General features: G+C 42.7%; 1 protein-coding gene across 6 annotated transcripts in view; it reads right to left on the bottom strand.

Annotated features, from left to right (window-relative positions):
- pald1a (phosphatase domain containing paladin 1a) overlaps positions 1 to 24,111 on the bottom strand; it is a 51,085-nt gene that overhangs the window by 25,552 nt on the left and 1,422 nt on the right. Inside the window, exons 1-19 of one of the 6 annotated variants that reach the window (XM_027289337.1) lie at positions 21,936 to 22,338; positions 21,838 to 21,899; positions 15,392 to 15,589; positions 15,072 to 15,174; positions 13,374 to 13,553; positions 12,762 to 12,926; positions 12,499 to 12,659; positions 11,948 to 12,023; positions 10,814 to 10,968; positions 10,569 to 10,665; positions 10,054 to 10,158; positions 9,684 to 9,779; positions 9,466 to 9,600; positions 9,212 to 9,328; positions 8,742 to 8,921; positions 8,443 to 8,640; positions 8,021 to 8,161; positions 7,846 to 7,917; positions 3,668 to 3,808 (exon numbers count right to left, since the gene is read on the bottom strand). In XM_027289337.1, the coding sequence (XP_027145138.1) occupies positions 3,668 to 3,808; positions 7,846 to 7,917; positions 8,021 to 8,161; positions 8,443 to 8,640; positions 8,742 to 8,921; positions 9,212 to 9,328; positions 9,466 to 9,600; positions 9,684 to 9,779; positions 10,054 to 10,158; positions 10,569 to 10,665; positions 10,814 to 10,968; positions 11,948 to 12,023; positions 12,499 to 12,659; positions 12,762 to 12,926; positions 13,374 to 13,553; positions 15,072 to 15,174; positions 15,392 to 15,576 (2,307 nt within the window). In that variant the 5' untranslated portion in view covers positions 15,577 to 15,589; positions 21,838 to 21,899; positions 21,936 to 22,338. Of the gene's footprint in view, positions 1 to 3,667; positions 3,809 to 7,845; positions 7,918 to 8,020; positions 8,162 to 8,442; positions 8,641 to 8,741; positions 8,922 to 9,211; positions 9,329 to 9,465; positions 9,601 to 9,683; positions 9,780 to 10,053; positions 10,159 to 10,568; positions 10,666 to 10,813; positions 10,969 to 11,947; positions 12,024 to 12,498; positions 12,660 to 12,761; positions 12,927 to 13,373; positions 13,554 to 15,071; positions 15,175 to 15,391; positions 15,590 to 17,546; positions 18,028 to 19,361; positions 19,387 to 19,741; positions 19,796 to 21,837; positions 21,900 to 21,935; positions 22,339 to 23,527; positions 23,553 to 24,111 lie in introns of those variants that run through there. The other 5 variants (XM_010744026.3, XM_019269364.2, XM_019269365.2 and 2 more) reach the window with 5 other exon arrangements.

Genomic DNA, 24,111 nt, shown 5'->3' with positions numbered 1-24,111 from the left:
CGGCTCTCCCACTTTGCTCCCTCCCACACTGTGCTGGATCTTAATAAGAGCTTCTTTTCAGGAGCCACGAGTCAACGCGCACTTCAGGGCAAGAAGAAGAAAAAAAACTTGTCTCTGCTTCAGGTGGGCTCATTTTCCTGCCAATATTTCTTTTGGCTGTTACTCTCCAACTTGTAATTGGCCCACTTGTGTCAAGTGGTCATCCTAATTGAGAAGAAAACTGTTAACATAAAGACCATTGAGCCAAAAGGGCATTAAAAATAGCTAAAAGTTAAGTTCAAAGCGGAGCTGTTGATGATGCCGGCTCAAAGCTTAGACAATGTGTTTCATTAACCCTACAACGTGACTGCTTCTTACTTTCCCATCACACCACTTTCTTTCCTTCTTCCTAATCCCTTGCTCCTCTTTCTGAGTAAAATTAATCTAGCTGTCAGTGCTGCGGTGGTACCCTCAACCTCCACAAACATGGGAGCGTATTCCCCACCTCCCCCTTCTTCTCTCCTAAAGACATCCACTACCTTTCCTCAAGAAAACCTGCTCGCAGCATTCTCCCCTTTCTGAAAATATTTTTCCACTGCCCCGTCCAAACCATGAGGGCCTTTCTTTGGACACACACACACACACACACATACAGAGCACGGTTTGCCGCTCATTCACTCTTTTTCTGTGCTCACTTTTCTCACCACCTGGGTGAAAAACGTTTTCAATTTTTTTTTGAAAAGGACGATTGGTGAAATTCTCACCCGCCAAAAAAAAGGATTAGGAGTTGGGTTTCTGAGATTGTCAGATTTGACAATATCCATTTCTGCAACTCAACTCTCCTCACTTTTAATACCCTCTTGATACGCTGGGAGGAAGCCAGCGATCTTCGGTGATCACATTTTCTGTAGAAGTGGACAGGACAAACCAGAGAAAGTTATGGTGGTCTGAAGGGTAACTCCAGGCATGCTAGAGCCAGCTGATGTAATGGACAGATGTGGATATATATATATAATATGTAAATATAACTTGTCCTGCTAAGAAATTAGGATAGTGTAGATGCATGATGAAAAGGGGAAAGCTGCAGCAGTGGAAAAACAAAGAATCATAGAAACATATGATTCTCTGCTCACTTCTGTATCGTTTATAATATCCATTAAATTCAGCCTGTCTGTCTGTCATACTAAATATAACACACCTGTAAACACACAAAGAGCCCCACAGAGAAATGGAGCCATATCAAAGTAAAGTGTGCGCAGATTGCTTGAGGTGATTCTTTTCCTCAAACTGGCTCCACGGTGGAAATAAAGGCCCCTGCAGATTCCTGTGCAGCAGACAGGAGGAGGTGGAGAGGAAGTAACCTCTCAACTGCGTTGGCCCTGATGCTGGATGATGCATCTGCGAGGTCACGCCTGGTCGGCAGCAGGGATTTACAGGCCCTTCAAGAAGAACCCCCACCCCCCTCGCCCCACAAATCCATTCCCCCCTTCCCAGGCCCCTCTGGGAGCTGGCGGACCGTTCGGGTCCCAGTGTAAATATATTTTTTCTCTATCAAAGACACATTTTCCAACCACTGTCAAAGAGGGGGGGAGCGGGGCTACGAGAAAAGAGAGAGAGAGAGGGTGGTGGTGGTGGAGGAGAGGGATTTTTTCCCCCTCTTCTTCCCCCCTTTCTCTCTCGTCTGCTGCTGCCTGCCGGGTTCTAGCAACATCTGGCACTGTTTATCACCTGGCCTGCTGGTTCAGGCAGGAAGGGAAAGGCTGAAAGGGGAACATAGTGCCAACCTGAGTTCTGCTATAGCAGGGTTAAAAAGATCATTTTGATTTTATTATAATTTAGGTCAGATTTCTGGAGTTTTTTGGCCTTCATTTTTTATTGGTTATGATAACATTGTACGAGAAACAAATGGAAACACAGCTAAAAAAGATGGAGTATGATGAGGCAAATAAGGAAAAAATCGTGAGCGAGCACAACTGGTAGGTCAAGTATGGTAACTGAACCGGAGAGTCAGTCTGTAAACTTTAATGGACACAGACATGTTGGATAATAACGTTATTGTTCACCTTCGTTTTCTCTTCCAAATAACTTTGGCCAGCTTTGGAGAGTGTTTAAATCTTGTATGATCGTCTGACCGCTCATGTTTATTGCCCTGCATTTAGCATTTTAAGGTGCCCTGTGGAGTTTTCTTATAAAACATACTAAAGTTGTGTTCACATTCAGGAATTTTCACCAAAAACATCCTTAAAATCTAACAAAAACGTACACTTCCTTACCCGTTTTTCTCCTCATTTGTTTGCATTTATGTTAGTTTGCTCGCTTTTTGTGTCTACGTTGCAGCCACCAACTTGGAAAAACGTTACTTTAAAGCAATACTATAGGTTAAAAACTCCAATCATGATAGGAATAATGTCCACAACTACAAAAAGAAATAGGGCCATTTTTATCCACAATGATCCTTTGGAGCTCTGGGACAGGCTGAGGTCAGTGCATTTGTACCTCACGTTATTTAAAACACAAATATACGCATGAAACCTTTGGTAGTGCTTCTACAAATTACCTAATTGATTTGAAAGCGAGCTGATAGCGAGCCTTTTCCTGGAGCCTGGCATCAGAAAGTGACAGACGAAGAGAGGGAGTATAGGCGAAAGACAAGGTTCACAGGACAATGAGGCCCATTGATACGGTGGAGACAGGACCGGGTGCCTCCAGCACGCTGAGAACGGCTGACGGTGCACAGAGGCACAATGATTACAGTCTGCATTACAAATGGCTAAAACAGAACCGTGGTCCTGCAGAGGCCACAGCATCAGGAGAGACCTTGTCCAGGCTAATTTTATTCTTTTTATGCCTTTCATAGTGCATAATGTCCAAATTACCAGGAACACCTTTGTGGCTGCTTTTATAACAATGCAACGATTAAAACGTGTTCCACATCGCTTGCTTCTACTTACCTGCATTTCCTGCATGCGGTTAAAGTATATTCAATAAAGGAAATAAATTCAGCTCATCAGAAGGACTTGAAAATCAAAAAGGCATTCAATGCATGTAGCACGCAAAACAGCTGATATTGACATGATAAGTTATTTAATACTACTTGGACCATAGATAGCACAAGTGTGCCCCATGTGCTTTACGCAGCAGGCACACTAAATAAAACTTCAAGAGGTCAAGCCTGAAAATCCCACAGGTAATCATTTCTTTGCCTTTTTTCCCCCCTATCACTCTTTTCCACTTGGACCCAAAGGAATCCCATTGAGTTTTTAGAGATAAATTATATCGCCACAATTGTTTTCCATGCTCTGAAGATCTCTCTCTCTCTCTCTCATTCATGTCTCTGGGATCTGGGAACAAGTTCTTGACGCCATCTATGGGGCTCATGTGGAACTGCACTTGAATCCTTCCTAACATGCTGACTGTGTGTCAGCATAACGAAGACAGATTCATCAAGTAGGCGGTACTTTTCTGATTTGATTAAAACCTCTTGAGAAAAACAGATGTTAAGATTCAGACAGGAAGTTCGGAGGAATGTGTGATGACTCTTTTTGAGAAGTTTAGAACAGTTTAAACTAGTCTTAATCCCCAAAACACCTCTAACAACAACTTCTAGTGAGAACTAGACAAAACGTCCCACCACAACCTAAAAATCAGGAGACCAGGTAATGAACACCACAGCGAGATGTTTGTGTACCTGTCTGTAAGTGGAGATGATGATCTCTCTCAGGTGGTAGTGCATGGGGGTCATCGTTTCGCTGACAGAGTCCAGGGCCATGTCCACCTCCCTCTTCATCTTGTGGCCATCGGGGAGCAGACGCACCAGCTGCATCACCACCTGCACATCAGAAGCAAAACACACACACACACACACACACACACCGCTCATTACACAGCATTTTTCAGGGCCAAAAGTTTCAAGAAGTTTCAAAAGTGGTGACAAGACTGCAGAACTGAACAAACACCACTAACTCTGCTACATCTGCTTCATACCTAATACCATTGTTATGTTATTTTAATGAGCCAAGGTGATGCTGCATCGATAGTAGAAGCAGAAAGGTCAACAATCTCATTGTTTCGTTGAAAAATATGTTTTTTTGAGTGTAAAACTCAAAAAGTTCATGATTTTCCTTGACAGATGAAGTTTGCCTAGTTCAATGTCATTCTTTCTGACTTCCAGATGGCAGTGCCTTAGCGCTGGATATCTCCATCTCGCATATACTGTATATACTGATTGTAGGGCGTAAACCAATCTGTCACATAATCTGTTCCTTCTACCTTATCACATATGAAGAAGCTGACAGCAAGGTAAGTAAGCTCAGTTACCGGTACTTTAGTTGGTCATTTAGCCGAAGTTAAGGGCTGATGGCTCGCTGGGCTCGTATTTGGGGGGTGTTTTCTACCAGATATACCTCCACAGTATATAATATCAATCATCAGGGAGGCACCATGTCCAGGCATGGCAGGTGTGCTGTCCTGCTTAAAGGCGCCACAGGGAGACTGGAGCCTCTAACCAGAGATAATTGGAATGATTTGAAGCCAATATGACCCAGAAACATCAAGACCAGGATACTTTGTCAGCTCATTTGTGTGATTGAGTTCAACCCAGAGGTCACAGAATACTTCTAGTAGTGCCCAACTGGCCAGGGAGGTGCTTTTGCTTCTTCCTGTGCTTCTAAAACTGCTCAGAGGTCACCCATGCCAATCGGACGTTCTCTCTCAGCTGGAGGGACGCCTAAGGCATCCAAATCTGGATCGCCTTCAGCCATGTGTCTGGACAGTGGAACTCAGGACCAACTCCTGGCAGCCTGTGACCGGTCAGAGATTCACACTGTTCAGAAGTTTGAGGGCTAACTCTATTCAGGTCGCTCAAACACTCATGGGTGGAAACCTACGCACATGCAAGATGGAAAGCACTGCCATCTAATTTCAGTTTTAAGTGTTCTCGTTGCGGTTGGCTGAAAAGTAAATTTAAAGTTCATTCTTGACCTTCAGGCGACTTCAATCTTACCACAATGACTATTTAGCATCAGTTCTGGCACTTTGTGACATGATCTTACTTCTCTGAGATCATGTTTCCAAAGTCAAGAGTAAACTCATCTTTTAAAATGTTTTTTTTAATCCTTTAAATCCACATTGAACTGACTGTCGAATGGATTTCTAGCTAAAATGTAAGTTTATATGCTGTAAAGTCTAACTGCTATGAAGAAAGTTTGTGTTTTTATGTCTTACCTTTGTACCAATAGAATAAAATAATCTCCACACAGATATTATGAAAGCGGATTTGAACAACCAGGCAAGCTGTCCATCTTTATATGGATGCTTAAGAGGAACACTGCCTGTCAGTCCTGACCTAATTGAAATATTGGTGCAAATGTGTGTCAGCAAGTTCATTTACAGTGTTGACCTATCCGAAATGTTTCCGTCAGCACTGTGTGGCTGCAAGATACTTTTACTAAACCATATCTGTGGCCCCCTTTTGCGGATGGTTTACATCAGATAGTACTGTTAATATAGAAGAAGAGGCAGGAAGCAGAGAAGCATGACGACAAGAGAGAAAGATCAGAGAACAGAAAAGACCTGCAGGCAAAACCCTGATTTCTAGTTTCGTTTGTGTCAGAGCAGCAGCATGCAGCCTGCCTGATCACTGCCATTGGGAGAAACAGTCAATCTGTGATTTCCGGTCTGTGATTTGTTTACACCACTAATGATTTTGAATAGTGAGGCTTGTATTTTGAAATGTTATTGGTCACAAAAAGCTAATTTCCCTATCCATAATTCGAACTCTTATGTGTTTGTGTGTAGCCTAAGCTGATTTGGTCAGCAATGGTGAACAAAGTCTAAGGATTAAAAAGAAATCAAACTATTTATGAGTTACACTCAAGTTTTTTGGCCACTTGGGGGCAGCAGAAACACATTGTAACATGTAGAAACACAACACTGACTCAGCTTTTAAGATACACACACATCCAGCAGTTATGGTATATATATGTATGTATATTAAACATTATTCTGGTCAATATAAATCTAATATTAACTCTTTTTTAGTTGTTTTGGTGTCTACAGACTCCTGAGTGAAGCTCTCTAAGCTGATAAATGCTCCACTATGTTCAACAGCTAGTCGTTACCCATGCCTGGCTTCTGTTTTGTGCTGAACATACCTTTCACGTTGTTGTTTGAGGTACTGTAATTAGAAAAACAGAGCAGCTTACAGATCTACTACAGCAGGTGTGTTTTCTCAAAATGCTTCACACGCATGGATACTGAGTATCAGAGGATTATCTAACAATACATCACACCATGAGAGGTCTTTCTAACACCACGCCAGTTCCTGCATCGTGTATAATGCTTTGGACCTCACAGCCATAGCAACACCTTTTTTGGCCGATAAGGCAACCTCACACATCCTTCAAAAGGCTGAAATTGGAGGCAAGTGAGGTTTCCGTGGCGACCACTCTGTGTATCCCAGAAACTCCGGTGGCCGCGCTGCTGTGATTGGCACACGGTATTGTGTGCCTGCGGCCTCTTTCTGTGTGTCCGTGTTTACAGTGGACAGAGGACACGGCCAGCAGGTTCCAACCACTGATTCATTGTCACAACTCTGAATCAAGAAAAAAAAACAGCAGCTCTAATTCAGACCAGAGGAGAAAAGATCTGGCTTGGGCTTTTGTTTGGCTGATGTTTTCAATCACAGGTGCAGATTTAGAAAGCTAAAAAGGGCTGTACAGAACCCCTTTAATACACACTTGTATGGCATGCACTGTTTGTTTGGAGGAAGTGTCGATATAAGTCATTAAAGAGGTGAACTGTACAATAGCCGACCTGCCAATCAAACATGTTATAACACACGTCCTCCATGGAATATGACAGTTTAAATATTTGCTGCTCTCCACTGCCCTCAATAAATCTTTGAAAGTTCTAAAGGACTAAGGGTCGATGTATTTTATGTTTACAGCAGCAGCATACACATTACAGCTGAACAAAGAAAAAAAGTGTCGCCTACAGAAACTACCGGCTGTGCTCTTTTTATTGTCAAGTACGGCGAATGCAACGCAGCAACACAACAGTGACAATAACTCAACGCGAGAGAGGTCACCAAAATAATAAATAAAAAAGTACTCCACGGGCATGGAGAGAATGTAAGTTATACTGCAAAGCTCCACAGTTTCAAGACACGTTATTGTAGCTCACATTTATTTATTTATTTGTTTCACCCACCCCTCCAACATTGTAAATTTAATTTCCCTGCACTCACACTAAAACATGCTGCTGTTTGAGTAATGTTAATCAATGCACTTACAACTTTAGCTGAACAAACACAATGCAAAATGTGTCGACATGATCCGTTTCCTGTCAGAGGCTGATCACGACACATTGTCAGCACTTTAGCGTTCACTTCACAGCATTTTTTCACAGATTAAAATGAAAACAAAACATAATAAAGATCACCCCCCCCACACGGTTTACTTTCTAAAATATCCACTGAAGAGGAGCAGATCACACAGATCACGCCTCAGTATTAGCACCAATATAAAAACGCTGTGATGGGAACTGAACACGAACAGATGGAACTGAAAGGGAACTTGTAGGGATGCAACTGACTAAATCGTATCGACGCATTTCACTGTATTGTTGAGCTTGTGTCAATCATTATCCGTTAAATTGCAAATGACTCTCAATTGCATTGTCCATAAAATGTCAGAGAAAAGTGAAAAATGCCCCGTGAAATCTCCCACGAGCCCACAGATATTCAGTTTACTTTCATCCAGGAAGCAGTAAATGTTCAGACCGATTTAAGATCAGTCACGCTGTTTCCATTTGAAATGATGCGTTCACATGCTAGAGACAGATTCTGTTTTTTAAAGGCGTTCATACCTCAAACTCTCCTTTTGTGTACTTGGCGTCAGGGACGCTCACGATCTCATCCTCTGCGAACTCTGGAGAACCCTGCAGTTGGAAGACGCCAGTTTTCACGTTACTTTGGATGATCTGCAGTAAAAATGTCAATTATTTTGAATCTATAATACCACGGGCCCTAATGAAGTCTTACATTAAAGTGCCAGAGAGTCAGAACAGCGACAACCATGGCCGTCGTGGTCCTGCCTTTTCCGTTAGAGCAGTTGAAAACGAAGGCTGAGTGAGAGTCCTCGGCCAAGCAGCTCTTCATGGCCTCCAGCAGCTTATCAAACTCCTGAGAGCAGACGCACACAGAGCTCATGTAGAAAAAACACAACAGACTGAAACTCTACCACAAGGTGTCTTTACTTGATTTAGAACTTTAATTCGACATTTTTGCTTCACATTTAGAAAAAAATATGCATCAGAAATTAAAATATGATTCATAAAATGATAAAATGCAATGAGTGGATTAAGCTCAGAATGACAGCAACATCACTGACCACTAGAGGGAGCACAAGTCTTACTCATTGTCACTATAAACCTGCATATCTGTGAGTATATTCTCATCTTTACCTCCTCCCTGGGTGCGCTGCAGTCCGGCAGAGGGATGCGTTTGTAGACGAGGCCCTGGTGGGAGCTTATGTGCTGATTGAAGATCTCCTGAACCGTCAGGCAGCTTTTAAACATCTTCATCTGTTTCTCCTGCTCCAGTGTCACCTCAAGCCACTTCTGAGCTCGCAGGATCTCCTCCTTCAGGGACGTCTCCAATTTCTGCAGACCAGGAAGGAGACATGAGGGCACCAAATCTTAAAGCTTCTAGTGGTCAAACTAGTCATCATTTATCAGACTGAAAAGCATTATTTTCACTCTACCTCTATTAGCTGTGGGTCACATGATGGGATAGAAATGTGCTGGTCCAGGCACGATGGCTCCCTCAATGTAAAAATCTGACCGTTTCCTTCCAACACGAGCTCCTCCTGCAAGTTGACCCACAACACATGGCTGTGTTTCCTCTTCTCATCCGTGAGATGGGCCAAGACTGCTCCGGTAGCCTGCACACAGCAAGTTTTTGATTAGACGGCAAGGAGCTGGAAGTGGAGCATCCTGAGGCGGGCGTGAGTCTCCATCAGATTATCATGAGTCATTCCACGGAGTCCATTTGTACGCTCATGAATATTTATGACAGTGACGGCGAATATTGATGGTGTGAGAATAAAATGGGGATGTGCACAGTATGACTACTTAGGGACACAAGTAACACAGATAATGCTCTCTAGATGGATCCCCTAGTCAACCCTTCAAAATAAAATCCAGGATTTATGTGACTCTGAATCTGCTGCACCTCTGATGTTGGCTGAGCCATTCCATAAACAGGCATTTTGGGCACTCTTCTGAAGTTGACCGCCTTCATCTCCTTCATCGTGCTGAGCACGTCGGGAGCCAGACACTCATCAGCAACCTGCGTAGACACATCAGTCACACATCGCTCATAACATATAATATAAAGTGCATTTGAAGATACAGACGATGAGAGATTTGAGATATCCTGCAGGAAAGATGATCATAATTCTGTGTGTGTGCGCCTGATTTGCTCACCAGGACGCGAGCTCCTCTGGTGACCAGCTCGGCCGGAGCTGACAGCTCTGATAGGTCCATGCAGGCCAGTAACCTGTACAACCACGTGTGGCAGCACATCCACTGGCTGAAGTTGGACACAAAGGCGAGAGGATACTGAAAAAAAAAAAAGCAACGTATAGTTAAAACTCAACTTTAATGGCTTGTTAGCTTCTTTTTTTTAAACTTATATTTAGTACCTGTTCGTGAAGGTATGCATTAAATACAATCAAGTAGAAGTAGCACTCCAAGCTCTGCATGGTTCTGTTGAGAAAGTAGTCTTTGGTACTGCTTCCCTAAGAAACAAACAAAAGCTTCAATATCTGTTCTTGTGCCTGATTTCCTTACAGACGGGAGAAAAATCATGCAAACCGTGTAACATTCTCCGTCCTAAATCAGCTTGAGGAGACACACTGATGAGGACCTTTCATGCATCATTGTCATCTTCCTTTGATTTCTGTCTAACTCTTGGCTTATTTAGCTGAACAGAAGTTTTGCAGCAGAAGTCCTCAGAAAACAAGCGTCATCTACGGCACGCACACAAAAAAAACAGAAAAGATCATCGCTGACCTGAATTTGATAATCTTCTCCGATTCCTTCCAGCTTACTCTTGTTCTCATATATTGCTTCTTTTATGTTGTGCATTTCTGAACACAGTGCGATAGCCTGGTCAACCTGTCAGAAAAAAAACAAAACAAGATATTATCAACTTCCAAGATTTTTGAGTGAAGTTACTTTTTTTTTTTTTATCCAGTGGAATGAAAAATAAAAACAGTTTGACCTTTTCAGACCTTGATTTAAGTAATACGAGTTAAAGATCCCCTCCATAAATATCTGAACACATAAAAATACTCAGCTTTTGGTAATATCTCAGATTTAGCTCAGAGAAACTTCCTCCCTTCTGTACTTTATTGTGAAAGCAGCCTTCTAGTGTCCAACTCTGCACATACATCATCCTGCTCAGCCAAAGTCAAACATCGGAGTTACGTAAGAGTTATGTTGGAATGGTTGTTTATTATCTACAGATGGTCTCCCATTTTTTTCTTATCTCAAACTGTTGTGATGGTGTAGGGTATCTGCTTTACCTCTTCCATGACCTGCTGTCCATTAGGCAGCTTGTTAATCAGAGACTGGATGATCTGGAATAGTGGTTTGGGCTCTGAAGCTGCTGCCTCCTCAACTCTGCATTACAAGCCAAAACCAGGACAGGTTAGAACATCAGAACAAAACTCAAGTTTCTAAGCTGCATCATCAGACTGTATTATTAAAAAGGGCACTGAAGTTTTATGTCATGTCATTCTCTGTTTTCCAGATGCATTTGAGTTCTTACTGTGGCTGCGGTTGTGAATCACCCCTCAGGCGATTCATGACCAGTGTGCCCAGGATCATGGCTAGGTTGGTGCGGCCGACGCCCACCTGGCAGCTGAAGAGCAGAGCAGGCAGCCGCCGGGACTCATCGTGGCCCAGAGACAAGCTGGTGCTCTCCTGGAAAAAAACAGAGCACATGTACAAGAGAGACTGTCAAAGACAGAGTGTAAAACACCTAACAGAGAAGAATGGTGTTAGATCACCAGGGTGGTAATGTTGTTATCATAACAGGAGTGCTAAAAATGTAAAATGTTCCCCAGTGAGTGTGGGTTTGGTGGTTTGTGGTTCAAAAAAAAGTTACACTGGCCTAAATTTGGCTGAAAAATCAGCATGTTTGTGCAGCATGTGTTTCATTTGGCATAATTTAAATCTTAAAATCTTTCCAGCTGCAAATCACCGGCTAAATAGTTACTGGTTCCAAATGTCATTTTGGAAACATTGAGCCGAGAAGAGGAAACCATGAAGTCTGTTTAAAGCACAGAAATGGGAAGTGAGGGAACTTCCTGGAAGTTATAATTGCAATGGAAAATCTGCCATGGCTGAAATCTTTCAACTCTACGAGGACAATGCCTTAAGTGACAAAAGGAAAGAGAGAAAGAGAAAAGAGTACAGCTGAATTTAGTACAGCTCCGATTCCAAAAAAAAAAAAAAAAAAAAAAAAAAAAAATGAGCCACTTTCCAACCACAGGGAACTGGACCGACTGCAGCAAGTCAGTCCAAAAAAGGGCAAAACAAGACGAAAAGAACATCCTGTGTGAATGAAGGGCAGGACGGAAAGCAGACAGAGCGGATGACCAAAGAGCGGACATGAAGTGAGTACAGACGGCAGGTTTTCTGCCATTTCCTTATAAATATCACACTTATTAATGATTGATAGGACAGGCTGGATGTGGATTAGAAAAAAAAAAAAAAAAAGCTACAATGACCTTCTCGTTACCTCAGTGAGAAAATCCAGATGCTCTCTTAATATCCAAGACATTAATAACTTTAATGGCACCTTAAAACAAGAGACCATCGAGGAGAGCACAACCAAAAAAGGTCTATCTAAATTGGTGGAGCGTTTCCATCCATGATTGACATTTTTACATGCGCTTACCCTGAGTATGTTAACAAACGCGTCAAAGTCCTCTTCCAACGGTGCTCCCTCCATCGGTAGCGGTACTCTGTAGTACCTGCAACACAACAGATTGTTACAGAGAATTGAACTGAATCTGTGTTGTGTCAATATTGTACTTATGTAGGTCCATAACACACTGCGCATACACATCTGACCTGCGGTAAGACTCGACTTGTGTTTACTAATCTCACGAGTCTCAAGGCACAAGGAGGGGATGGATGATGACTATAAAACTTGCGAGGGATCAGAGACGAGGCCTCGGCGCTCTCCTCTGGGGATAACATATTCTCTTGCAGCTCATGACATCTCAATAACTTAGACTCTGCTGATCTGATTGCAAACAGGATGCTGCAGCAATCTGTAGTTTTGTGCCACCCCCTTTTTTCTTCAACAAAAAGTGGGGCAACCAGCCTTTGCATAAACAAGCAGCGTCACTCTTTATAACCTGCCCTGCATATTCTACGGCAGGCAGCCACACGTAAACTGACGTGTGAGCTGTGGAGGGCTAATAAAGGAACAATGTAAACAACCTGTAGGCCGGCATGGTGAACACGGGCCTCTTATAGACTTCTTCGGTCACGTGGATGTCCTCCTCACACGTGATGGAGATCTTCTGCGGCTCGTCTTTAAAGTACTCTATGTCGTTGTAGACGTAGAAGGTGTTTTCGTTGAGCTTGGCAAAGTCGTGAAGCTGCGGAGGGAGGTGCAAGGTCGTGTTTTAATACTGCTGTGAAATACGGTGCACCAGTAAAAAAATAACTTTGCTTCGTCACAGGTGCTGAGTAAGTGTCACCTCCTTTCTGATGGTTAGCTCCAGGCTCTCCACCAGTTCCTCCTTTTCGAGGCCATGGAGGTTCTCGTGTAGGTTTTCCTTCCTCCTCGGGGTGTATGGCACAAAGTCGACGCCCTTGTGCAGGAAAACCACCGGCTCCTCTCTTACACAGAAGAATATGACCTCCTGTTTGCAAGATAGGCATCAAATAATAGCTTTCGTAATTACACCACTTCCAAGAGCAACTGGAAACAATCTGTTGTCATATTACATTCAGCACATGAGTAAGGACTTTAGAGAGGCCCCACATATAATTTTGTCAATTTCATTTCAATTACGGTTACAGTTTCTAGCTGCTGTAAGCAGAGAGATTCATTTTCCACTGGTACACACGACCGCAACTTTCTGTTTGCTCAGTTCTACAATTCAGCCACAGCCTCCACTGAGCACTTGACTCCTCAAATATTTACTGACAACACGGCCAGAAAGAGGCCGGGCAGAGCTACAGCACACAGACAGCAACACAGGAGAATTAAGGACATAAAACAGGTCAACATAATCAACATAGGAACAATTTATGTGAGCTCATGTGTGTAAATTCTGCCTGTATAAATGTATATAAAAGAAAATAACCTCGTGTCCTTGCGCCTGAAGCCTCTGGAGAACCTGTTTGAAGCCGTTCAGGCTCGGTTGGCCCATCCCATACAGCGGGTAGGACCCCTTGACTTGGCGGAAGTTGGGCGCTCCATAGCTGCCCGTGGTATTGAGGACATCTGCCTTGCTGTACACATCCTGGACCATGAAGTACTCCCCCTGGAAAGCAATGTAACTGAATGGATCTGAGAGCATGAGCACCCCAACACACAACATTTCCCCCCAGCTTCCACCCGAGAAAGCATTTGCATTTGTAAATTCGGCAGAGCAAATATGTCAACACTAAAGCGGCTGGATAAATCTGAAAATAGTGTTTACATGTGAAAACGACTTGCATCCTCACTGGCATTTTAAGCCTTTTCGTTAAGTGTTTTGTTCTTTTTTAAGTTTTAAATTCAATTTATCTTCTTTACAGTCTACTTAAATTTAAATTAAAGTAGGAAGTGACACAGAAACAATCAGAAAACGGTTAAATCATTTCCTTCTGCTTCCTCTTCTGTTGGCAAATAACAAAACTGACAGTCTGGTTACTCAACAGGTTAAATCTCTGCTTTGATGCCTCCATCTTTGCAAGATTACTTATATTAGTGTTTCAATAGAGCAGAGTATATCAAATTATTATTATAGACATATAAAATACAGCCCTTTTAAACTGATAGGATGCTTCCATTTTGGATCCAGTTCCCAGTTAGTAAAATATTGTATAATGGTTCCAAAAATTCTCTTTCATCCACCATGAGCAAACGTGGGGGAACAACAAGCTCCTTCCTTTGCTTGAATATTTATCCACTGTCTTTCATGTTAAAGTAAGAACTTGTGTCATTTTTTGATAACTTGACGAGGACTTTCGCTCTGCCGGTGCTCAGCAGTGCAACAATGATTTCACCTTCAGGCAGTAAATGCATCTTGTATGCAGAAAAAAGTGGAATTCATATTATTTCTGCTGTGTTGTTTTATTGTTTTCAGCTGAAGCATGGGCCCCGAGCGGGGAGGGTTAATGAACGTCACATGGCAGTGATGAAATATGTAGTGAAAGACCTACATCCTTTCAGCACGGTACAATCTATGGAAGATCACTAGTACAGTTATACACAAACAAAGATGTCTTTACCTTCCCACCAAGCACACGTACCTAAAAAGCCTCGATATGGGGATTTGAAATGGTTCAAACTCGATTAGTAAAGTCAGAACTGGATTCCCATTTGGTAAAATCTCTATGGACAACGCCCTGAGTGATGTTAACATTTCTGACAAACATATTTCATCATTCATGAGGTTGCACTTTTCAGAGTGTTTTCTTAAAAACGGTTTCTGGTTCCGCTGGGTGTGGATGTCAAGCCAAAACAGAGCAGAAAGGATGTTTTTAAACTATATCTGCCTTCATGAACTTACTCTGGGTAAAACTACCAACCTATCTATACATGTAAACAGAGGCTGTAGGTTAACACTGAGAAAACACTGCGTGCCTGAACAGACACAGCAGAGGTGACAGAGCCAGATCAAAGCCATGATAAAAGGGGTGACGACATTCCTGTTTCAATGGCTGCCTCAGATCATAAAACGGCGCATGACAATGTCACTCCGCAATTTAGACATGTGAATGTGAAAAAGAGCAGGCTTAAAGACAGGTGAGATGATCGGCGACGGCGCGGTGCCTTCTTGCAACTACGAGATTACCTGCACCAGGTAGTGCTCGGGCATAGTGTCCGATATCCGCCCGACTTTGTAGTTGGTCTTGAGGATGTCATCGTGAATCTGAAATTCCTGTCTGCAATTGTACCTGTGAAACAGAACACAACAGCAGGTCTGGGTGGTAAACAAGAGGTCAATTCAATTATCAGCTACTATTTGCCGGGGCCTGGATTGACAAATGAGATGATAACGGGGGCAAACACTTCAGCTGGGTGGGTCGGGGGGTGTAGTCGGGGGATGTCACCACAGTGATCAAAGAGGATTAACACCCAATTGTGAGAACGCGGATTCGGGGAGGGACTTACGTGATGACGACAGGTGCGACTTTGTTGGTGATAATGGACTTGGCCTTGTTGTTGTGGATGTTGACTGTCTGAAAGGGGCTCATGCTAAGAGACTGCCTGCTGTCGGCCATCCCGTTGCCATGGACACTCTCAAGGGGCGACGCTACGGAAACAGGCTGTGGCGCGGCACTGGCAGTTGTACCCATGCTCCACAAGCAGCTGTGAATGACATCGGAGCGGACTCAGACACAGGAAGCAAAACACACATGCATATACGGTGACAACACACAATATATTTGGGGAGTGACAACACTTCCAGACAGGTCTGAGGTGTGAGAGGTGGTCTCACACTTCAATGGATGAAAAAAAATTGTATAGTTGTACTAATGTTACATAAATAAGACATGAGCACACTTTTCAAGCAGCATATATGGTGATACACGAGGCTTTATGATCAAATACTCACAAAAAATACTGACATTCTCATCAGTCGCAGCTGTATTTGAGAGACTCTTAGTCTTGTTTGGGTTTCAAAGCAGTCGACAAACTTTAGAATAGGCTTATTTGCTTTTTTGCCAAGAGGTAGATGAAACTATAAACACCACTCTCACATCTGGTCACTCAATATGCAACGACAGCCAGCAGCCAGATAGTTTTGCTTAGCATAAAGACTCAGAACTTTGTTTTAAACACTTGTCAAGCCAAATATATAACGCGTTAATAACTGAGCTTCTGCGGTGCCGATCCAGTCCAGTCAGACTGCTGGCTCTAGCTTCATAGTAAGCGCACAGACCTATGACATTGCGATCAATCATCTCATCCAGTTCTTGGCAAGAACATACGATTATTTTCAATGTGGATTTCAGATGCAGATTCATGCACATATTCATTTTAACCAGCTGCTGAATCTAAAAACTGTAAATATGACATTTTATTCTCTACACTTGAGGCACAGTCTGTTCCGGCTATTATTTATGATTTATAACAGGAACAAAACAGAACATTTGCACTGTAAGAGCCAGTGTGATAAATTGTGTCATAAATTATGTTACTCAAGTAACAGGAGCAGATTTGTGAGTCTTTTGAGAGAGACAGAACATAGCCGGTTTTAGTCAGTGACTCATAAAATCCCCCCTTTTTTGGTTTAATCAGCACTTCAACTACAATCACCATTAATTTCACATCTCTACGATTTAATCATGCTGGCAAGGGATTACGCTCGAGTGTGACAGTATTTATATTTATACATCCAACTTGATACGCAGCACTCAGACCCCCACGCGAGCCAGCCACAGGTTTCAACCAAACCTCCTCCCCTCTGAATAAACAGTGAGCGTCGCAAGGAGCTCTGCAGATAAACAAACCAGCCTTCCGACAAGCTCGAAGTCAGAAATAACACCGCTCCTCAACATCACTTATAACATGGAGCTGGTAAATAACCTACATCATCGTAGAAATACACAAAATTCCCCACATAAAAACTGTAAACAACACACAGAAAAGCACAGTATGTCACCCGGCACAAACTCACAAAGTGTAGACCAAAAGCACAGAATCAATCCAACATCAAAATATACTTGATGTGACACAGCTCTGAGGGGTATGGCAGGTTTGACTGTTGTCGCCTGAGCTCAAAAGCACCTCTGTGTGATCTCCAGCTCTGAACTGAGTGGACTCTCATTGTGCAAAGAGGCTCTGTGGAGGGAGAAGTGCCGGTGACTCACCGCTACTCTCCTCTTTGTTGGGTCTGGAGCTGAGTGGGCAGGTCAACCTTGTACTCCGAGACCTTTTGATTCTTGTTTTTTTTTTCCTCTCTCAGAAGCGCAACGGGGATGACAGCAACATATTGATTTTTTTTTCATTACTCTGTCTGTTGGTATGGTTCAAAATACAGACACAAAGTCTGTAAAGATGTGTTTTTAGAGCTTGATTTAGAGTATGATTTCTGGAAATATGCTCTGAAATAACTGCAGAGGAAAAAGAGGCAGAATCTCTACCCAAGTTCCATAAAAGGAAGCTTAGTTTTCAAGAATACTGTGCTCTGAGCTGCCCAAATCTATTTGAGTGCTCACCACATACCAAAAACATCTCTGTTGCCGTAATTTTTCAACTACCACAAGATAAAAAAACAACAACCTCCAAAACGTCAAGAATCCACTAAAATCTGACATCTTACGTGTGAGATGAGGAGCGATCTGAACCTCGGGATCCTTTTCTTTGCTGCTTGTTTTCCGCCATGGTCCCAAAAGGAGTGTGAGAACTTGGCATCACATTCAAAAAGAAATATCTTCCTCTTTTGGATTGCCCTTGCCCACCCCCAGTCAGCCTGGAAACACGCCTTTCGTAGGAGCTCAAAGTGCCCGGCTGCTTGGCATCGAGCAAAAACTTCAGGAGTTGGAGGAGTGCTCCTCGCGCTCGTCTCCGTGTCTCCTATATGATGTTGGGGAGTGGATTCATGCAAGAGACTGAAGTCTCTACGGAGGGGACCGGGGGAAACTGTGGTACATCTGGCAGCCAGATGGCCAAAGTTCAGCTCCCTTTCACAGGGACAGGCTGCGCACAAAGACGACAAAGTTGACTCTTGTACTGTACAGCGAGCAGTACAAAAGGAACACGCTGGAATGATAACTCAACTAATCGAAAAGTGTACAAGTCATTTATCGGGCAAAAATGCCAAACACTCGATGATGATGGCTTCTCAATTCTCAAATGTTTCTGACTTTTGGTCAGGCAAAAAAAAGAAATTGAAGACGTCACCTTGAGCTCTGGGAATTTGTATTGGTCATTCTTTACTATTCTTAGTAGACTAAACAAAAGATGAATGTCTGTCTCTCAGTACTGTCATTTCCATATTAGTTAGATAGTTCCATCCAGATTTAGCACAAATTTCGAAAGAAATTCCAAATTATTGCACGTTTCCTTTCACTACTGATAAGTCAATATTAGATAGTCAGAGATTGGTGGCGCTAAAACTCCAGTAGGCTGCCAACCAAACCTCAAATGAATAAATAATACATCCATGATTAAAGTGACGCGAGAAAAAATATATAGGTATGTTGTTTATCTCTCTTTAGTTGTTCGCTCCACGCGTCTCTCTCTTCACTGAAACGTCAGTAGGAAGACAAGTTGATTCTACCTCGGCCAAGCGTAAAAACATTTTTGTGATAGTTTGAGTTCTTTTTCTAATTTCCCAATTTTCCACTCAGACATAAAAATAGGTGAATGGAAACTGTCTTCTGTTTACACAGGACAAATATGGCATGCAAGTCTGTTCTGGAAGAGGGATCAGTCATCTCTTGCTCTTCTCGAAATGCACTTCTTTATAAAATGGTGTTTAATGATAGAGGGTTTGGTATGAAGTTCAGATTGTAAAGCTCTCTGAGGCAAATTTGTGATTTTTAAATTTTATCTTGATCAAACTAAATCGACCTGACTTGAAATTAGAGCAACAAAAATAAACAGCTGCAACACTTCTGTCAAGTCTTCTGCAGTAAACTAAAAAGTTAATGCTTCGTATGAAACATGATAGACATAAAAATAAAAAATAAAAAGTCCTCTGTGTTTCCTTGACTTCCTATTTGGAGTGAAAACAGAGAGCTTACAGTCTGTGCATTCCTAACAGTAAAGAACATTTACATAGCAAACCCTTTTCAATCTCTGTCACTTTAAGGACATTTAATCAGTAGGTTTTCCTTCACCCACCACCACAGTCATGCATGATAATATGCATGTTCCTATGTGGCTCAGTCGAAGGCTATAAAACACTCTGGCAACAGATTCTCCCATTATCGTCATCCGCACAAGAACTATCTATACCTCATGCCATGTGATGTTGTCATTTAGAAAACGTATGAGTGCTAAATGAGCCCAACTAACACTTCCTGATAGAAGCTTCAGTCTTGCAGACCTCGTGACGTTACTAATGCTGCAGCACATACGGTAGCTTGCTCTCTGAAACAGGAACACCAGAAAACCCCATCCCCTGTCTTACCTTTAACAGCCTGTCACCTCAGCTGCAAGACCATGGTGCACACACACACACACACACACTTTGATAGAGAAGTTTCTGCTAGACACAAGCTCAGCTTGTCAGCCACACTGATTTCAGCCTAGGCAGGCCTGGTCTAGCGGGCGGGCGGGCAGGCAGCTGGGGCGGAGGCCTGAGTAGAAATAGCCCTCAGTCATAAACATCCTCCTGGAGATCCAATCAAGGCAACTCATCAGAGAGACTGTTTATCCCACATGTCAACCAGAGTAGTGTCGCACTGCTCGTGAGGCCAATGAAACGACAAGACAAGCTTGGATTTTCTTCCGGCAGCAACAATATAAGAAGCAAATGACCAAACAAACACAAGATGATCTTGGCTTCACCTTTGCGCATTTCACTATGACACTGCCAGCAAAGAAGCGAAGAAGTCAAAGACACTAATATTTAAACTGACTGATTGCACAGTAAGAATAAGACCATGGAAACTGGAACCTCCTGCCAGCCTACCAGCATTGCTCCATTCAGGGCAGCCCCATTTAAATTCAGCCAGTGTCCCAACTTTGCTGTAGCAACGTCTTCAGACAAAAAAGGGCCTGAGTGCAGACAGGAAGGACCGAGCGTGCAGCTGCAGGATGCATCTGTTGGTGGCCCCGAGGAAGGATGCAGAGCACTCTTCATTCACAAGAGATGCAGGGGTTCAAGAGAGATGGGTATCGCATTGTAACACTTTGGGGTTTGATCTTTAAACACAACTTCCCATATCAAGATGAAGAAGAAAGGGCCGCGAGCGTGGCAACGAGAACCACAGAAAAGTCAATGAAAACTTGCTTGTTTGGCAACTTTGCTCGTCTTATCCGAGGATCCTGGGCATTCCTGGTCTCCAAGGAGTCCAGTCGCTCAGTCTGCCAATGTTAAGTCTGAAAGCCTGTTGACTGCACGGCATCACATAACGATTTCTATGAATAAAGCATAATTTTTCACATTTATCAATGTGCTCCAGGCTCATCGTCGCTCAAAAACCTAATGTAACGTATGCCAAATGTGGTTTGGTGTAATCCCATTCCCATCCTACCTAAAACAATGACACAATGTTCAACAGTCTCCCACTCATCACAGGATACAAGACCACCAAACCATTCAATACCACTGAGTCACACCCCCCAACCAGAGGAAGTGTACACACACCTTGACAGGAAATGCTTAGTAATGTACTCTCTGAAACTTCCTCCCTGCAGCTGTACACATATTTCACCAATGAGGTTAAGGGTTACATGCAGGCGTGATTCCACAGGACATTGCTAGTTCCTGAGCTAAATATCAGTGCCGCACGGAAATGAGCTCAGTGCTTCCTCTGCAGAAAAATCTTTTTTGTTTTCCCCTCGACCGTTTCCAAAGAGCTCATTGTGAGTTTGTGTCAACTCACAGCTCTGATGTTTGTTTTCGTGCAAAATAAATCGCCCGACAGCTTGTTCAGAATGAGGCTGTGGCAAAAAAAAAAAAAAAAGGAAGTCATGCGACGCATTGTTCAAGGATGCAATTTTCAAATCTGATCAAACTACCACAAATAGCAGAAGACAGATAGTCTGGAGTACACACAAACAAACGGAGTGAAAAACAGAACTGACTGGAAAAGCACTTTTTCCCAGTTAAAGCGGCTAATCTACTGGGACTGCATGAGTGAAACAAAACAAACCATGCCACTGCAGTGTATATGATATAAATCACATGAATAACCTTTAGCCTTCCACATTCTTGCTTTCATCACAGCCTGACACTGAGCTGCTAAAAAAGAGTGTGCAAATCTATTTTTAAAACCGTGTCTGTAATTTATTTCATCTCAAGATGGCAATTTTATCCCCCTATGATTTCAAGGCTGCAGTAATGTGGCTTTCGTTTTTTTCTAAACCCCGGCGTCTCGCCACAATATTCTGTCAGCACTACCAGGCCAACTGACAGCATTTTCATGTGTCAAAGCCTCAGAAAGCCTCTCTCCAACGGACGGAGCCTTACACAATTTTGGGTGGCGTGTTTCGTTTCACTTGCCACTCGGACTGAAAACGGTGAACTTGGCTGTGCAAACACATCCTGACTTAGCAGCTGCGATTTCTAAGTCGGCGTGGGAAGGCGCTGGTTTCTCAGTTAAAAGGAATGAGAGCTGATAAACACTTCAGAGGAGAGACTAGGCATCACATGCCAAGAAGAATGTAATCCATGTAGCTATGTGAATAACAAACATGACTGGTATATAAATTTTTTTTAAAAAAAGTGTTACACCAACGAGTGAAGGGAAAGTATCGTATGTTCTAATTTCTGCTGCAAAATTCAGTATAAAATCTCAGATAGAAATCACAACAGGCGTCTGAAGTGATATTCAGATGACATACGTTTCATTTTGGGTCGTTCGGAGATGACATGTCTATCAAGCACAAGCCTGCAGCAGGACACAAGTATTGGAACACAGAAAATACCACAACTATACCTGACCAGTCCACCATCCGAGAGGTGCTCGAGTCTCTGAGGAACACAGTGAAAAAAAAAAAAAAAAAAAAAAAAAAAAAAAAAAAAAAAAAAAAAAAATCAACAGAAAACAGTGGGTTAAAAAAATGAACCGAAATGACAGATCTCCAGCAGGCAGCAGCAGCACCGGTCTCAGTCAAACATCCTCGCTGGCATCTCCCTCTCTCTCTCTCTCTCTCTGATCTCTGAGGCAATCTGTCTCTGCCCGCTGATCACACTACTGCAGGCGGCGGTCTCGCATCATTAAGGCGTCCTTAAAGCGAGTCAAAGAACGTGTCCTTCAGTGAGGAGAGATCCCAGACGGGCACTCAGCAGAAGGGAGTGAAGGAGGGGGGTGGTGGTGGTGGTGATGGTGGTGGACACAGCTCAGAAGGGTGACAGCATGCTCCTTTGCTGTTTTTGTGTTACTTCTTGGTATGCATCCCCCATGCATGAGGTGCAAAGCTGCTCGCGCATGCTGGGATTTGTGTGTATGTGTGTGTGTGTGTGTGTGTGTGTGTGTGCAACTGTGTGTTTGTGTGTGTGGGGATGTGTAAAGAGGATGTGGAGGCGGACCCAGAGAGGCTTACTCATCATTCACTTCACTATCCAATCACTACCGGAGCCTCCTGGCAGCACAATGCCTCCCACACATGCTAGACCTTTTAACAACTGTCTCATACACACAAATTAACTTATTAGACTTATTAAATCAGCCGCAGACGTTAAACCTCTCCAACATGACGTCATGTAGACCTGTCAGGGGGAGCTGATGATTGCTAACAACTGCACACAGATGACATCACGTAAGCCTAATTCACTACGATGTTCTAATTAGTCCATTCATTAGCGGTTAACACATGCCATGTTGAAGGCAAACAGGCTTACAGCTGGGCAAATACTTAGATTTAAGCTTGAGATTCAGCTGCAAATGGCTGTGTGTGCTCTGCCACTTTGTGTCGTAACCCTGAGGTCAGACCAACTCATCATGCACATGAGTGTCCTATTTCATCCCGTGGGCTGTGTAATGCAAGAACAAAGCCAACAGTGTCCAACATACCTGACAACAAGTCAACTAAACAGCCAACAACATCAAGGTTATCTTTTGGGTGGCTGCTCTGTGAGAATATCTTCTCACCAAAGTATGGGCAATCAACAATCTGTCACAAGATAATGTCCAAATTAAGCTTATTTGCAAAAGCGGTGAGCGGTTTTGAGATATGGATGTAAAATCAACTGCTGCCACACCTGTTCCTTCCTTCCTGCAGCAGCAGCGTGAGCCAAGACTCTGATGTTCTTGCAACACGATGCATGTGAAACAAAACACTCCCATGGCTCCAAAAAAACATCAGAGCATGAATGAATCAATCTAGAGTGTGAACAACCGTGAAAGCGATTTTTACTGTTGTGATTTTGTGAGATCAAAACTAAATATCAGGAAACAAGAAGCTCACAAAGAAATCGGGGCGAAACAAAAAGAAGTTGCAAAATGACACGTTTAGTTACTCTGACAGCTCCATTTCCGTTTTTTTTTTTAAATAGATAAAGCAGAGCACGGTTTTGAGTTTTGAGTAAGAGGATGTTCTGTGACAGATTCTGAAAAACTTCCTCTCTAATAAACGTATACAATGGGAAAAAAAAGAAAAGAAAAAAGAGCATACGGGTAACATCACCTGTCTTGTCCAAATCCTTCTTTAGGTCTGGTGTCTGTCTTCCCCCCCTCAAAAAAAAAAGCTAATTTTCTAAAAAGCTTTATAACAGCAACAGGAAAGGAGGAGAGTACAGGAAGATATTTCACCTGAGCCAAAGTTCAGCTCCTAGGAGTGTGAGGAGTTTATTTCCCCCTAGTTCAAGTTATAAATCTATCACTAACACTAATGTTTCTGGGAAGTTGAAATGACAATGAGATGACCCAAAGGGATGCATTTCTTTTTTTGTGTGTGTGGGGGGGTATTATGTATATATACTTGAGTGCAGTGATCAAATATGACACCTTGTGGTAAAAATAATCCATTACATTCAAGATTTCTCATCACTGCGACACAGATGTTCATAGTCTTATGGCAATACTATATCAAACGAGTGTTTAATCAATCAATACAGACTATTTCTTAGATTTTCTGCAATAATCCTGATTTCAGGTGGATAATCTTGCCAAAAGAAAAGCCCAAACCTAACAGGACCCCAAACAATATCCCTATAACCCATAAAAAGACTGTTAAAAAAAGCAACGGCTATGACAACATTTCAAAAAAAT

Source organism: Larimichthys crocea, chromosome XVI (assembly GCF_000972845.2).
Source record: "Larimichthys crocea isolate SSNF chromosome XVI, L_crocea_2.0, whole genome shotgun sequence".
Classification (NCBI taxonomy): Eukaryota; Metazoa; Chordata; class Actinopteri; family Sciaenidae; genus Larimichthys; species Larimichthys crocea.
Note: the sequence above shows the minus strand (reverse complement) of the source record. Positions and strands in the feature narration are given on the sequence as shown.